The sequence below is a fragment of the Halteromyces radiatus genome, assembly GCF_025201355.1.
Source record: "Halteromyces radiatus strain CBS 162.75 chromosome Unknown BX664scaffold_1, whole genome shotgun sequence".
In the NCBI taxonomy this organism is placed as follows: Eukaryota; Fungi; Mucoromycota; class Mucoromycetes; order Mucorales; family Cunninghamellaceae; genus Halteromyces; species Halteromyces radiatus.
In genome coordinates, this window is record NW_026251687.1 from 1,367,813 (window position 1) to 1,382,848 (window position 15,036).

Below are 15,036 nucleotides of genomic sequence, written 5' to 3' on the forward strand. Positions count from 1 at the left end.
AGATGATATTTACCTGGAACAAACTTTTACCTACCCATTTTGAGTTTTGACTTGATGAATGGAACAGAACAGAACTAGGGAGAATGAGAAAGCAAAAAAGTTGGATTTCAGTTTCCGCTTGTAAAGAAAAAAAAAAAATTGGGGAGAGAACACGGTTTCTCTTTCTTTTTTTTTTTTTCATCATCAGTCATGGAATCCAATTATATTCCTACCACCGCAATCACCACTACCAACACATCACCACCACCACTACCAGCATCTACCTTGGATACTTCGCTTACTGAACATTTAGATAACAATGACGCGAACAGGACAATGAGGCAAGGATTATTATTACCGCCTACATCTAGTCGACGAGCCACCATGGTATTTCGTACTGTAGATCATAGTCAGCCACCTATTGCTGATCCTGCCAATCCAGCTGAACTTAATGCTCAAAGGCAACTAGAATATGAACGTGTTCAACAACTCAACCATATGATGGAAACTGTCATTCAGGATTTTGAAAACGCAGCTGATAATATCAAAGTAAGGAACAGCAAAAAAAAAAAAAAAAAAAAAGTGAATCTCTTTGTATTAATGACCATGAACTCTTTATATACTCTATTTTGATGGTAGAATTTTGGAGAAACCCTAGATGAAACTGACCAACTATTGGATTTATGGACGCAGATATTATCACAAACACAACATACAAAACGATTATTGGATGATGCATCATGGCAAATCTCTGGATCCACTACCAACATGAGCAATACCACCCAATAGCAACAATCATCATCATGACTATCCTCTCTCTCTTTCTTTTTTTCGATAGTAAGAACAATCAATATTCCTGTCATCAACCTAGTGCAATGGACTCATGTCGGCATATGGCCAAGGTCTTTCCTGTTCTCTCTGTCCCTCTCTCTCTCTCTCTCTTTTTTTGTGTCTCCATTACCTCTTAGAGATCTGTATATCCTACTTTATTTATATTCCTTAGTATAGTTCTTGTCTAATTACCAACTTCTGTCAGTATATTGATCCTTCCTCTTTTTTTTTTTTTTTATCTCTTATAATCATTTATACTTTTTTGTATAATAAACAGAGCTTTTTGACATAATCATCTACTCTGTATAAAATCCCAGTAGTCTTCTTTTTTGGTGAATGATCATACTATGGAATAGTTTTTATTTTATTCTTTTAAAAAAAAAAAATAAAGAAAAAAAAGAATGTGGATTGATATAGCTAAAGCTAATGATTGGAATAGTAATAAGAATAGAAAAAAAAAAAAGGATGGGTGGTACAACTATTTCTACTATCGTCAATGAAGATATACCTTTGTCATGTTGAAGGTGTCGCCACATTGATCTTGTGTGTATAATCCCGCATTAGTTGTAAATGGCGTTGCTGTAATAATTGTATATCTTCAAATACTATAGGAGAATGCATAAATAAATGTATTGGCGATTAATAAACATCTCTATTTACCTTGATTAATAAAAGACACTTGAGGTTCTGCTTGGACCCATAAAGTTTGTAAAAAGTCTAATAAACCACCAATCAATAATAAAGATTGAGGTAATGGTAATCTGTCCAAATAATCGAAATCAATGGCAAATGGATTGGTTGGACTTGGCCACGTCAATCTTGAAAGTAATTCCCATACCATTTCCCATAATGCAACATCTACCATAAAAAGGAACAAATAGATTAATAATGAATTATTAATGTTAGTATATTACTTACGTTTCCTATTCCATGAAAGAGTAGATTCAAGTCTCAAAGGTACATCCGGTTCCACGGGACTAGTCATATATCGAAGAGATTGATTGGATTGTTTCCATGCATAAATATAAGGACAATTGTAGACCGCGTAACCCGTCACCATAAACACCGTACAATCATGACGCTTCACAATAGAAGGAAAAAAAAAAAAAAAAAGACCATGTCGTTAGTTCGTTAATATATATATATATATATATATATATATATATATATATATATATATAACTTACATCAATATAATCTTCATCCAGTAAATAAGTAGATGACATGATGGTCAAAGGTCTATACACATGCATAATGAAATTGAGAATACTTGATATTGTCGTTTTTTTTTATTCTTGTTCTTATTATTATTGTATTTTACCTTTTCCTTTGTTCTACATTACCAGGTGGACTGATACATAATAAAAGTTCCTCTCTACTACGCATGCATACTTCAAAATACCTGAATCCCTAATAAAAAAAGTAAAATGTTGAACAAGACTAATCTACTTTTTCTTTTCTTTTCCTTCTTACTGATAAACTACCAAGAAGTGAGCATTCTTGAAGAAACCCTATCAATCGAATTGTATTCTTTTCCAAGGTTTTCTAGGTTGACAATGATATGAAAAAAAAAGTAAGTTAGAGTTTTTCTTATTCGTTTCACCTTCCCTCTTGGCCGTTTTCGTTTTTCTTTCAATTATTTAGCAAATAAAAAACAAGTATCAATATATATTCATAATGCTTTACTTCAAGATCACTACCCAACATGGTAAATCTTTGAATTCATCAACGAACAAAAAAAAAAAAAAAAAAAAAGAAAATAGAGAAAAAAAAAAGTAAAAAAGAGAAAAAAGGGGGGAGGACGAGAGAGCATCCCTGGCGTTTGAAACACCGTTCGCTTTTTTTTTGGGATTGCATAGAAGGTCGTAATGATATCTGTCCACTTTCTTTATGAGGTCACATCTTATCAATTCGTTAGCTGATTCAAGTCTTTATTGTGATAGGGAAAGAAAATAAACTAAGTATCTAAAAAGGGGAGTATCCTAAAATCAGTGAAAACGCTATAATAAAAAGATGGATTGATCCAAATTAAGAAAAAGAAAAAAAAAAAAAGGGAAACAAAAACTGGTATACAATTTGTAAAAGAAATAAAGAGGGGAAGACTGGGTAATATAATAAAAAAAGAAGAAAAAAAAAAAAGAGGGAGGAAGGGTATTTCATTAAGATAAAAAAAAAGTGTGTAAAAGATAACTATTATTGTCGTTTCAATTGTTCAAAAGCATTATCCACTTGTTTCTTCAAAGCTTCCTTATCAAACATCATATTGGCCAATTCTTGTAAATCCACAGAATCCAAAAGCTGAATAGTCACCTTGGGAGCTTGTTTTGTACCAGTAGCCTTTACCAATGGGAAAAGACGATCACCTAGTAATTGCTTCTTTTCATGGACGGCTTTACCTTGCATATCTTTCAATAAAGATTCAATAATCGCCTTATTTTCTGATGATAATCCTGTTGCTGTCTTTCTAGAATTAACCGGTGAATTGGAGGATGGTGGTGGAGAACTAGGTGGTGCCACAATAGGTATAGCTTTAGATACACGTACAGGAATAGTTTTGGGAATATCATCATGTTGTTGTTTCACCAATGAATCACCATTGCTATGACCAGGAGATGTTGTTGGTCGTAATGATACTGATTTCTTTTTACTTGGTTGTCTTGGTAACCTATAAAATGAAGAATAAAAATAACATTTAATTTTCTAATGTAGATCATTATTCTCTTTTTTTTTTTTAAAAAAAAAAGAAAAACTTACAATTTTTGTAATGCCTTTTCTTCTTCATCTTCTTGATCAGAATCATCACCATCATGAAAGGTTTCCAAAGCTTCTAAAGCCAATTGAATCTTTGTCTTCAAAAAGTCTTGATTGAATATGCACAAAGATCTTTCTTTCTTTTTCAAAGTCAACAACATATCCACAATATCAGACACTAAATTTTGGTTGTCAAATGGAACATCACATTGAAGTACAGCTTGAGTCATTCTTTGTCGTTGTAAATTGGCACTTGATTCAGTCATCACCGTACTAATGGATTCCAAAGATGATTTTCGGCGTAAAGTAGGACGACCATCAGTAGTATGTTTGTAATCTTTTGCTAACCGACCACCAGACAATGAAGAAGGAGGAGGAGGAGAAGAAGAAGAGGATAATCCACTCATTGATGTAAGTGTAGGTGTCGTTTGTTGTTGTTGATGTTGTTGGTTTGGTGGTTGTTGAACAGAAAGTCCAGATGCTAATGAAGCCAAAGAGTGTCCACCTGCGGTACTACCAGAGATAGGGGATGAAGAAAAGGGAGGTGACATTCGAGCTTGTTGTAATGCCATATAGTTGTCAGCTATCGATAACTATAATATATAAAAAAACAATTAGACAACAGATTGATTATTTCATCATTATAAAGCTTTACCTTTCGTTGAATAGGATAAGCAGGAATGGTATTGTTTTGTCCAATAGATAAATCTTTGATATCAATAGCAATTTGATCCACATTATCAATTCCTAAACCATTCACATTAGAAGTAGACATTGTTGTATTAGAAGAAGCCAAATCATGATGTATATGATGATGATGATTATATTGTTGTTGTTGTTGTCTTGTGTCCTGATAAGATGAAGAATAATCATTGGTTGGAGAAACTTGAGGAACTTGACGAGGCTTTTTAGGAGCATGATAAGATACAACTAAAGGCTTTGAAAAAAACATTTTTCCATTCATTTGTTCCAGGGCCATTCTTGCTTCATCAGATCGACCATAACTAACAAACCCATAACCTTTAGATTGATTGGTGGCAGGATTTGACATGACACGAGCAGAGACAATACGACCAAAGGCTCGAAAAGCATTAAAGAGATCATTGTTGGTAACTTTGGGATCCAGGTTTTTGATATAAAGATTCATAACATCAACATAATTGTGTTCAGAAGTCTTGTCGGGATTCATGGAGGAAGAAGAAGGAGACTAATATGAATGAGAAAAAGAAGAAAAAGAAGAAAAAGAGAAGAGAAAAGAAGAAAAAGAAAAAAAAAAAGTAACGTCAGTACGTGTTTGTTTACTTGTTCAATACCCCCCATCGCACTACCAGCCAAAAAAAGAAAATAGGGCAATTTTTTACCGATTTTTGATAATGATCATTGGATATAAAAGATTCTACCACGCTATTAAAAAATGAGAAGACAGAAAGATGATGAGTAAATAGAATACGCAGACTCCCTTTTGTTTCACCCTATTCCACTGACTGTACCCCTTCTTGCACGTGCACCCACGCACACACCCACACATACATAAAAACACTTCATCCTCTTTTTTTTAAAAAAAAAAAAAAGAAAAAAGAAAATCTTTTCTTTCTCCTTACATTTTGTTTCCATCCACCATTTGACCATGCTAAATATGATAAAATAGGGAGTATTAGTATATAAAAAGTGAGACGACGATCCCTTTTGTTCTTTTTTTTTTTTTTTTTACCATTGCTTCAATAGCTGCTTCTGAATCTTCATGATAAAAATATTGAATTAAAGCAGTACCGAGAAAAACAGAATTATCATGTTCCAATAAAAGTTTACATAAAGCCAAAGGACCAAAAGGACGGAAAAGATGATAAACCATGGTATTATCAATATATCGAGGTAAGAAACCCACTTTGAGTAACATACTTTCAGCTTCATGAGGATGATCTTGATAAACACTAAAGTGAAGTTTGGTTCCATTGTGAAATTGATAATCTTGATATAATGCATAAACCTGATCGGCTAAAAATAATTATAATAATTAATAGTAAAATAAATAAATAAAATCAAATATGAATATATTGTGATGATTTGCATTAGTTTATAAGGCTTACCAATAGAAGCAGTTCTAAAGCGTAAAAACCCTTCACCATTGTGTCGATACAGTTGAATCCTAAGTAAAGATAAATTAAAAAAAAAATCAATAAGTACAAACAAACAAAAAAAAAAAAAAAGAAAGCTTCAACGCGTCTGTTTTCTCACATTAAAAGGTAAAATTTGCCATAAATATAAATATATACATATTTATATTGGACATAAAAAAAAAAATTAAAACTTACTCTAAAGGTTGATATTGTTGTAACAAGTGACGCAGGTCAGCTTCATTGATTGTCGAAGGAAAAGATTTAAGATAAAGTGTTTCAGAAACCAAAGTATCATTCATATGATCAGAATGTTGATCCATCTTGCTTTTAGGAAGTCGAACCACTAGTGTATTAGCATAATCTTCCATCTGAAATCAAGATGTTTTCTAAAAGGAAAAAAAAAAGGAATAACAAAGAAGAAGTAGTAAACTATTAGTAATGAGAAAAAAAAAAAAGGTAAAAGAAAAGAATATATAAAAAAGAAATATATATATATATAGTTGAGTTTCTATTTCAGTTACAATCACCATCTCAGTGTTAAAAAAAAAAAAAAAAAAAAAAAGAAGGATGACTTACCAAAATACAATGAATAGAATAAGTGTGTATATGTGTGCCTGAAGTTTGATATTCACTCTTTCTCCTAAAAGAAAGAAAGAAAGAAAGAATATATATTATATAAATATATATATATGTGTAAAAAAAGGGGGGAAGGGAGAAAAGAGAGAGATATAAAAAAAAAAAAAAGAAAGGAAGAAAATAAAAAATAAAAGACCGCTTTTACACTTTATTCAATAATAATTGACGGAATTCAAAGAATAAGATGACGCAAAAATAGGAAATAAAATATCGTAAGGATAGAAAATAAATGACAGAAGAAAAAAAATATAATTGTCGCATAATCAAATAGAGAATATAAGAAAATAGATATCATGAAAAAAAGAGCAGTTAAAAAAAAAAAAAAAGGAAATCCACCAATTGAGTTCACCAAGTTAACATATATAAAAATAAAATAAAATAAAAAATGAGTGATATTTATCCAGATAAAAATATTTCACTAGCTTACCATTTAAGTGTAACGTGATCACCGTATCGCTACGGTGAAAGTAGGATGGCGATAACCATCCCGGAATTGTTGAATAAAAAAAAAGAAAAGGCTGACCGTAACCACGCAAATGCGCATTAGCGACCACGGTCAAGCCCAGAAAGCAAAAAAGAGGTAGATCAATGGAGAAACAGACAAAGATGCTTGAACTATTAAAGAGTACTTGTATAGAAAAAGGCAGATCAAAGAAAAAGGAAGACAGACAAAAAAGGAAGCAGTAAGCCAAAAAGATGAATGTAATGTAAATAAATAAAAAAAAAAAAGTTAAATCAAAGGGATCCCTTTATAAGAAAATGAATCACCCTTGCAATTATGAGCTAATTTTGGTAGATAAAATGATGAGACAAGATGTAAGCGAGTTTTATCAGTTTTTTTTTAAATATTAGCAACATTTCTATCTTTATATCGTATCTAATTCATCATCATTTTTTTCTAGTATTAACAACATTTCTTTCTTTCTATTGTATTTAATTTATCATTGTCTTTTTTAGTATCTACTTCATCATTTTTTTTTTTTTTAGTATTAGCAACATTTCTCTCTTTATATTGTATTTAATTTATCATCTACTTTATTTTTTAGTATCTACTTCATCATTTTTTTTTTTTTTTTTTTTTTAGTGTTAGCAACATTTCTCTTTTTATAATAAAGTTAATTACATAGATGTTCTACATTAAATTCTATTATTACAATATTTATGTACTAAGTGATACATGATACTGACTTGTTTTTGTCGTGTTTTAGTTTAATGACTAGATTTCTTTTTTTTCTAGTGTTCTATTTTAAATGTTAGTATGATTGTGCACAGCATACCTATTATTGCCATTTTTTAATTTCCATTGATGTGATGAGTCATCATTATTATATTGATTTATCATGTTGCTTGATAAAAGAGTGTTTTGACATTTTTCGAAGAAAAAAAGAAAAGAAAAAGAAAATGTTGTTCTATCAGAAGGTAACTAGAATGAAGTATTTTGTATTTTATCAGAAATTTGTACAGTGATTGACGACAATGTTTCATCATCCATCATACAATCATACAATCATCCAACATATAACCATCCATTATCACATATCATCCATCATACAATCATCCAATATACAATCATCCGTTATCACATATCATCAATCATCAATCATCAATCATCAATCGATCGATACTAAAAAAAGGATGGACAACACCCAAAGCTGCTAAAAATATGAAAAGCCTATGTTACTTTTCTTTTCTGTCTTTTATTATTAATAAACAAGCTATCATCAATGTGCTGTGTGTTTTTAATGTACTCTACCGACATCTCTAGAGCGATATCTGAAAAAGTGATAATGCGACATTCATTTTGGGAAAGTACGATATTTTATTTTATAACATCACGAAAAGCATTTTCTTGTGACACGACAAAAAACTTTGAAGACACTGTATAACTGATAGATTTATATGGAAATAGTTGGCGTGATCGACTACAAAAAACCACGATCAGCTTTTTTTTTTTTTTTGATGGATTACTGTAAAGAAAAGAAAAAAAAAAAAGACGATTTTTATTTTATTTTATTTTATTTTTACTATTATATATAACACTTTAATTATTTTTTTTTCTCTCTAAACTAATTCAACTAATATCTACGTGATCCTCTTCCTCTTCCTGATGATGATGATGATGATGATGATCGTTGTTTATTAGTAAGATGAGAGATCAATTTATTCTTCACCCAAATTTGATCATGTGGTTGATATGTCTATGCAAAAAAAAAAAAAAAAAAAAATCAGTAACATACTTTTTATCTAATCATTTATTTTTACTTACACGACTTCCATTTTCAAATACAAGAGCAACAAATTCTCGATGACTATCTATAAAACGAAGTAGATCTTCCGCTCTAAGAAAATGTTAGTAAAACTACGGACTTATAAACTAACTTGATATCATCCTCTTGATTACCGGTATTGGAGTTCGGTCAGTCGTGGATTTTCTTCTAAAAGACGTTCTTCAAATAGCGACGCTATCTCTATTGTAGTTTACAATAAATATAATAGATATAAATAACACAAAAAAATTTTACATACCATATGTTACTTACTATCCATCGCCAAAGCTACAGTATCGAAATCACTATTTAAAAAAAGAAAGAATATAACATCAATAAACGATTCTTCCCTAACTCCCTTTTTTTTCTTCTTCTTCTTCATCCTTTTGTTTCTCCACTCCCTTTCCAATGATCATCTTTCATCCTTTTTTTTTTTTCTCATTTCTTATTTCTTTACTAATATGTTCGGGTACTACAAAAAGAAACAAAATAAAGTCAGATATTTTTATTTTTCCTTTTCCCAACAAGTCAAAAAAACGTGGCAATGGAACGTGTTTCTTTTTTTTTCAACTTTTTTTTTTGGGGGGGAGAGAGGAATACTTACGAAGAATCATTAGTAGGTTGAATCAATAAAATAGTATGCGCTGTCTAATAATAATAAAAAAAATAAAAATATTCATTTTTTTTTATTATTCCCTTTTGGACATGTATCTATACTTTTTTTTTTATTTACCATCAGTGAACTGTTTGCAGAAGAATAAAGATGGTGGACAAGAAAAAAAAAAAAAAAAAAAGAAAAGAAAAGAAAAACATTGGCGGAGAAAAAAAAAGGTATCATACGCTTTGGCAGCACTGTTTAACAACATTTTCAAATAGTTCAGTCATATCATAAATTACCTTCTCAAATGAAATACTTCTATAATCATTGTTTAATTTAACAAGAATTGATGATGATATGGATGATAATATGGGGAGAAAAATAACTTTCAATATAGCTGATGTTGAACGGGATTTCATCATCCAAGACGATTAAAAAAAAAAAAAAAAAATTACCTGAAATTGATCTCCTTTGACATTTTGTTCAGGATGATCAATCTTGTGCATCCTTTCTTTTTATATAAATATCTCAACTTTTTTTTTAGCTTATAAAAAAAATACTTAATAAAATATTTTTAAATCAGTCATCTGGTCACTCTATTGGTGACAATCATCCCTTAGCTTTATTTTACTACAAGTCTTTAAGTCTTTTTCTTTTCTTTTATTTTATTTTGAAAATAAAACTTTAATCATCATATGTATTAAATACCATGTATACTCTTTGTTGGTACATTTGATTAGTTTGTACGATATTAACAAAAAAAAATTAATTATTTCTTTATTCTGCCATTTTACCAATTCTCACCATTTATATTTTTTTTTATCGGTTTGACTTGAGTTTTTTTTTATTACATAGTACCTAGTTATTATTTTTTTTTTTTACTTTGTCAAAGAGATCTTTAATTTTTTTTTTTAAGAAACTTTAAAAGATTTATAAATCGAATCATCTTGGCCACTCTTAAGGAATCAATTATCCTAAGTTTTATTATTATTTTATTCTTTTCAAGCAATCATCAAGCTTTTATTTTCAAGTACTTTTAATTTTATTGATCATCATCAATTGTGATCAAATAATCAAACATCTATTTCCATATTTGGGACATGCATTTTAAATTTACCTTATATTATTTTGTTCTTTTTTATAAAAGGAACTGGTGCTCACTACAAATCAATTAACATAGATATTATTATTGTCGTATCAGCGTATTTCGTAACTATATGCGTAAAATAAAACTAAAGAATGCATTCACAAATAAAGAATAAAAAAAATACATCGTAAGATGGCATCAATTACATTGACGTGTAACAAAGTAGTTGGAATAAAAATAAAAAGTTTTATTAAATAAAAATATAACTATTAAAGACTACTAATTGATATACTATAACTAAAGTTATTATAAAGAAAAGAAAGAAATAAAAAGAAAATAAAAATTACCACACTTCTTAAAAGATAACAAAATAAAATTCGGATTTTGAAAATCATCATGCTCATGGTCCATAATCACTACCAAGGAAGATATATATATCAAATGTATAAACGTTCCAGGGCAACTAATATAATGAATCATTACACATATGATGATAACATCACATCAATGAAAAATAAAATACTAATAAGATTATACGCCCTGTATAACAACAGTATTACAAACAAAAACAAGAATAAACAAAAACAAAAATAAAATTTGATCACCAATCATAAATATAGTATGATGATACTGGTATTACGTATCACTCACCACTTATATATACAAGACCAACAAAACTTTTTGTGTAGATACTTTGTCTCCTCTTTTATATTTTTTTTTTTTTTACCATACCGTATCTACACCAATTCCACAACTGGCATCAAGGCAAATTCATGGGCAGGAAAAATATCTGACATGTGGGACGGAATATACGTTGTGCATCAAACACTTGGCAAAGGAACCTATTTTATTAAATCATATCAAGATAACGATTCTAGACTAAAACGGGTGCATGGAAACCGGTTGAATTTGTATCAGCTACATGATGTTTTCTGGAATCAACCTTTTGACCGAATCCTTGGAGATGATCTATCAAAAAAAAAAAAAGAAAAAAAGAAAAAAAAAACTGTAAAAGAGTCAAAAAAATTGATACACATATCATCTTTTACCTATTCTCTTTATAAACAATATACCTTTAACAAAATGGCTAATTCAAGCAATCAATTCATGCTGGATGAGTACACCTGGCTGGACACAGACACGCTCACTTTGAGTACAGTGGTGAATAACAAGATAGTGGAAAAACAATCCTTGTTCGAAGATACATCTGAATGGTCTAGTACTGAAAACTTAAACATCAACCATCATCCTTTTTTTTATCCAACTCAACCTTTTATCATGAATACCGATGATAGTCAACAAGTCTTACTTATGAGTACCCCCCGCCTATGTCGAGCAATTAGCCTGTATACAAGAAAAACAACGATTAGTGTAAGAACTGGAAAAAAGAAAACCTCCTACCTTTGACTCTTCGCTTGATACATTCCAACCTTGTTAAACCTTATGATGAATTTACAAGGGCTACCTATGTTGAAGAAAGGAATAAATATTTACAATGGTTGTTGCGCGATTACTTGCCACGATATACACTGGTTGCTTTTTCTAGAAAAATCAAAAAAAATGGATCCTTGGACGTTTATACAATGATGGGGGCCATCTTTTGGTAAGCCGAGGGATGATAAATACAAAAAAAAAAAAAAAAAGAAAAACAAAAAAAAAAAGGAAAACAAGAAAAAAAAATAATATAAAAAAAAAATAATAATTTTTTTAAACTCATATATCTTATCCTCATATATCTATCACTATTCTTCCTTATATTTACCATACTTATTCTCTTTTTTTATCCATATAATTTTTCCCATTATATATAGTAAATCAATTGTCAAAAAGAAAAAAAAAATTGTTTGCTCAAAAATCTCACAGTTTGTCAAAAATCTCACAGTTTGTTCAAATTCACACAATTTGTTTTATAACATCATCATCAGATGATATTTTCTTTTTTTATATAAATATCCACTTTTTTTCTTTTATCTTTTTTTACCTTCGTCAAGAAATATTTTGTAAAAATAAAAAAAAATCAATTTGTTTAAAATCATTCAATCATCTGGTCACACTTTTGGATAATTAACATCTAAAAGTTTTACAATCAAAACCTGTTATTATTATTTTTTTTTTTTTCAATCGTCTTCATTTACATATATTATTCTTTTTTTACATCGATTACCCAATCGACTTATCTATCTTGCCATAAACTACCTGATTACTAGCCAATTACTCAACCATCATCCTTTACCTACACTTGAACCTTTCTTACACATCATCAACTCCTTTTACTCATATCATTTTTATTTTATTTAATTTGATCATCCATCAAACCCCACACATCATTTCCTTTTTTGGATTATCCTTCATTTTTATTTTTAAATTACTTTTGTTCTTTTTTTATAAAGAAACTGGTGCTCACTACAACAAACCATCATTAATATTATTATATTAATAACATCATCCATCCAAACTATAAATCAATCATCCACCCAATAACGAAAAAATCCTTAACACTATAAAAAGATAAAAAAAAAAAAAAAAGAAAAAAAAAGATTAATCCCATCAAAAATATAATGCCTACAAATCATGGATCTTAATCAAGATACAATTACCTTGGATAATTATACGAAGTTTGACCCGATTACCTTCAATTTGCATACTGTACTAGGGAATGAAGTCATATCCACAGTGTCAAGGGTATCATTGTTAAGGAAATTAGTCAATAAAAAAAAAAAAAAAAGAATCATGTGTATGTCTGAGTTCCATGATTATTATTTTATTTATTTTCTTTTCTCCTTTTTGTTTTTTTTTTTTTTTTTGTTTTTTCTCACCTTTTCTTTTTCTTTCTCTTCTACTTTTTTTTTTTTTTTTTTTTTCCTTCTTGTTTTTCTTGTCCCTTTTTTGTTCTCCTCATTACAACAATGATACATTTAGTTGTAATTTATATATAAATACGTTATTTTATTTCTACAACAATAAAAAACTATCTGTTATTCTTTGGTCAACAATTACTTTTACATTGTTTTCAATATTCTACATCAAACAACTAATATATTCTCGTAAGCACATATATAGTTACTTCTGTCTTGTCTGCCTGTCTGTTTACTGATATTATACCATTTCTTCTGTCACGTTCTTAACAAATATACCTTGGGCCGCGGAGGATATCTTCGTCGATTATTGAGAAATGATGTACCTACTCAAACATTACGAACATTAGTAAGAAAAGTTAAGAGAGTGATAATTGGTAATGATGGGGACCATCTTTTTCAGGGGGTAAAGACCTTGTCACATATCCTTTGACTCGAATCTTTTTTTTTTTTTTTTTTTTTTTTTTTTTTTTGTATAAATACCCTTCCTTTTTCTTCTTTTCCTTTTTTTTTTTTTTTTTTTTTTTTTTTAGTCCAGTCATTTATATTATATTTTTATAATAAAAACATCTTCTCATCCCATCTTAGTTGTACTGGTGGATTATTACTTTTGATTGCCTCACTTTGTTCCTTATAGCAAGAGACAAACTTCTACCTTCCAAATTTGATATTTTATTTTTCTTTACTTTACATTTCTTTTTTATTTTATCTCTTTTCTTATACGTGTGCTTGCGTAATCAAGTACTGGTGTTCACTATTTAACTTATTATCTTTCAATCATCCTATTTATTTCTCTTATTTTGGACCTAACAACCAAAAAATCACTTAACACTTTTTTCAATTTTGGCCCTAACAACCGAAAAATCACTTAACACATCCATCCATCTTGCATCTTATTATCATCCTTAAGATACAAAAAAAAATCTTAACTGTCGAGAAAAAAAAAAAAAAAAGCTATACTGTATCTCTGACAATACACCCGACTCTACCAATGTTGACTCCAACTCGGTGAATTTATCTATCGACACCCTAAGTAATAATGAATGGACAAAAGAAGAGAATAAGAATATACACGACCATCCCTTTTTGACTCCTAAATCATCATACCAAATCGCTCCAGAAGATCAAGAAGAATTGATGCACTTATTCCACCATACTTGGACACTATTGGCATAATCAAACAAAAGCAAAAAGAAGTTCACGAGTACGAGGCCGAAACTCTGATACCAATTGTCTTACAAGACTTACACCACAATTTTACTAAACCCTCTACTGAATCCACGCGAAAATTGTATATTGTGGCAAGAAAGGAATTTTTGTAAAAGAAAGAAAAAAGAAAATAAATAATAAAAAAAAAAAAAAAAAAAGGTCATACTCATATTTCATTTACCGAACATAACACTTACAGTATATTCTATTCATCTTATATTCTATCCATATTATATTCTATCCATATTATATTCTGTCGTATCAGCGTATTTCGTAACTATATGCGTAAAATAAAACTAAAGAATGCATTCACAAATAAAGAATAAAAAAAAAATACATCGGAAGATGGAATCAATTACAATGAAATGTAACAAAGTGATATGAATAAAAATAAAAAGCTTTATTAAATAAAAGCATAACTACTATAGATCACTAATTGATATATTACGATTTAAGTTATTATAAAAAAAAGAAAGAAATAAAAAGAAAATAAAAATTACCACATACCTAAAATATAAAAAAAAAAAAAAAAAAACGGACTTTGAAAATAGCTCTGCTCATGATTTAACCTTTACATACAAAGTCAAATAGTAATACATACATGTACGTGTACTTGCGTAATCAAGTACTGATGCTCATTATTTAACTTATTATCTTTCAATCATCCGGATTACTTTTTCAATTTTGGCCATCTGAAACAAAAAAT

The 15,036-nt window shown here is 29.3% G+C and overlaps 6 protein-coding genes across 6 annotated transcripts; 3 read left to right on the top strand and 3 right to left on the bottom strand.

Annotated features, from left to right (window-relative positions):
• Positions 1-186: 186 nt before the first annotated feature.
• On the top strand, positions 187-1,030 carry BX664DRAFT_381621 (DASH complex subunit Duo1-domain-containing protein; the record flags this gene model as incomplete). Its single annotated transcript, XM_051548976.1, has 2 exons — positions 187-528; positions 619-1,030. The coding sequence occupies 2 exons, from the start codon at positions 190-192 to the stop codon at positions 766-768; spliced, it is 489 nt and encodes a 162-aa protein (XP_051404566.1). The 3' UTR covers positions 769-1,030.
• A 113-nt stretch (positions 1,031-1,143) lies between these two features.
• BX664DRAFT_320110 (uncharacterized protein) lies at positions 1,144-2,555 on the bottom strand. The gene is made up of 7 exons (XM_051543066.1): positions 2,497-2,555; positions 2,284-2,355; positions 2,132-2,220; positions 1,998-2,049; positions 1,729-1,891; positions 1,471-1,668; positions 1,144-1,415 (listed from the first exon to the last, which is right to left on the bottom strand). Exons 1-7 carry the CDS (start codon positions 2,515-2,517, stop codon positions 1,324-1,326), a joined length of 687 nt encoding a protein of 228 aa, XP_051404567.1. The 5' UTR covers positions 2,518-2,555; the 3' UTR covers positions 1,144-1,323.
• A 448-nt stretch (positions 2,556-3,003) lies between these two features.
• Positions 3,004-4,750, bottom strand: BX664DRAFT_256366 (uncharacterized protein; the record flags this gene model as incomplete). Its single annotated transcript, XM_051540457.1, has 3 exons — positions 3,004-3,409; positions 3,565-3,963; positions 4,185-4,750. The coding sequence occupies 3 exons, from the start codon at positions 4,748-4,750 to the stop codon at positions 3,004-3,006; spliced, it is 1,371 nt and encodes a 456-aa protein (XP_051404568.1).
• A 3,590-nt stretch (positions 4,751-8,340) lies between these two features.
• Positions 8,341-9,365, bottom strand: BX664DRAFT_320118 (enhancer of rudimentary). Its single transcript, XM_051543067.1, has 7 exons — positions 9,315-9,365; positions 9,186-9,229; positions 9,039-9,053; positions 8,855-8,886; positions 8,716-8,782; positions 8,581-8,653; positions 8,341-8,512 (listed from the first exon to the last, which is right to left on the bottom strand). The coding sequence occupies exons 1-7, from the start codon at positions 9,315-9,317 to the stop codon at positions 8,390-8,392; spliced, it is 357 nt and encodes a 118-aa protein (XP_051404569.1). The 5' UTR covers positions 9,318-9,365; the 3' UTR covers positions 8,341-8,389.
• A 1,554-nt stretch (positions 9,366-10,919) lies between these two features.
• Positions 10,920-11,758, top strand: BX664DRAFT_10945 (uncharacterized protein). Its single transcript, XM_051539694.1, has one exon. It carries the CDS (start codon positions 11,062-11,064, stop codon positions 11,671-11,673), a length of 612 nt encoding a protein of 203 aa, XP_051404570.1. The 5' UTR covers positions 10,920-11,061; the 3' UTR covers positions 11,674-11,758.
• Positions 11,759-12,837: 1,079 nt separating this feature from the next.
• BX664DRAFT_381623 (uncharacterized protein) lies at positions 12,838-14,466 on the top strand (the record flags this gene model as incomplete). The annotated part of the gene is made up of 3 exons (XM_051548977.1): positions 12,838-12,948; positions 13,327-13,527; positions 14,076-14,466. 3 exons carry the CDS (start codon positions 12,838-12,840, stop codon positions 14,295-14,297), a joined length of 534 nt encoding a protein of 177 aa, XP_051404571.1. The 3' UTR covers positions 14,298-14,466.
• Positions 14,467-15,036: the final 570 nt, after the last annotated feature.

Excerpts from the sequence above, each read along its gene's own strand:
- BX664DRAFT_320110 (XM_051543066.1), bottom strand. The coding sequence starts at position 2,517 with ATGTTGGGTAGTGATCTTGAA. Across the intron at positions 2,356-2,496 it reads TGTTGGGTAGTGATCTTGAA|AAAACCTTGGAAAAGAATAC; the intron begins GTAAAGCATTAT and ends TTGTCAACCTAG. Across the intron at positions 1,416-1,470 it reads AGTGTCTTTTATTAATCAAG|TATTTGAAGATATACAATTA; the intron begins GTAAATAGAGAT and ends ATTCTCCTATAG.
- BX664DRAFT_320118 (XM_051543067.1), bottom strand. Across the intron at positions 8,654-8,715 it reads CTGACCGAACTCCAATACCG|AGCGGAAGATCTACTTCGTT; the intron begins GTAATCAAGAGG and ends ACATTTTCTTAG. Across the intron at positions 8,513-8,580 it reads TATTTGAAAATGGAAGTCGT|ACATATCAACCACATGATCA; the intron begins GTAAGTAAAAAT and ends TTTTTTGCATAG.
- BX664DRAFT_10945 (XM_051539694.1), top strand. The coding sequence starts at position 11,062 with ATGTGGGACGGAATATACGTTGTGCATCAAACACTTGGCAAAGGAACC.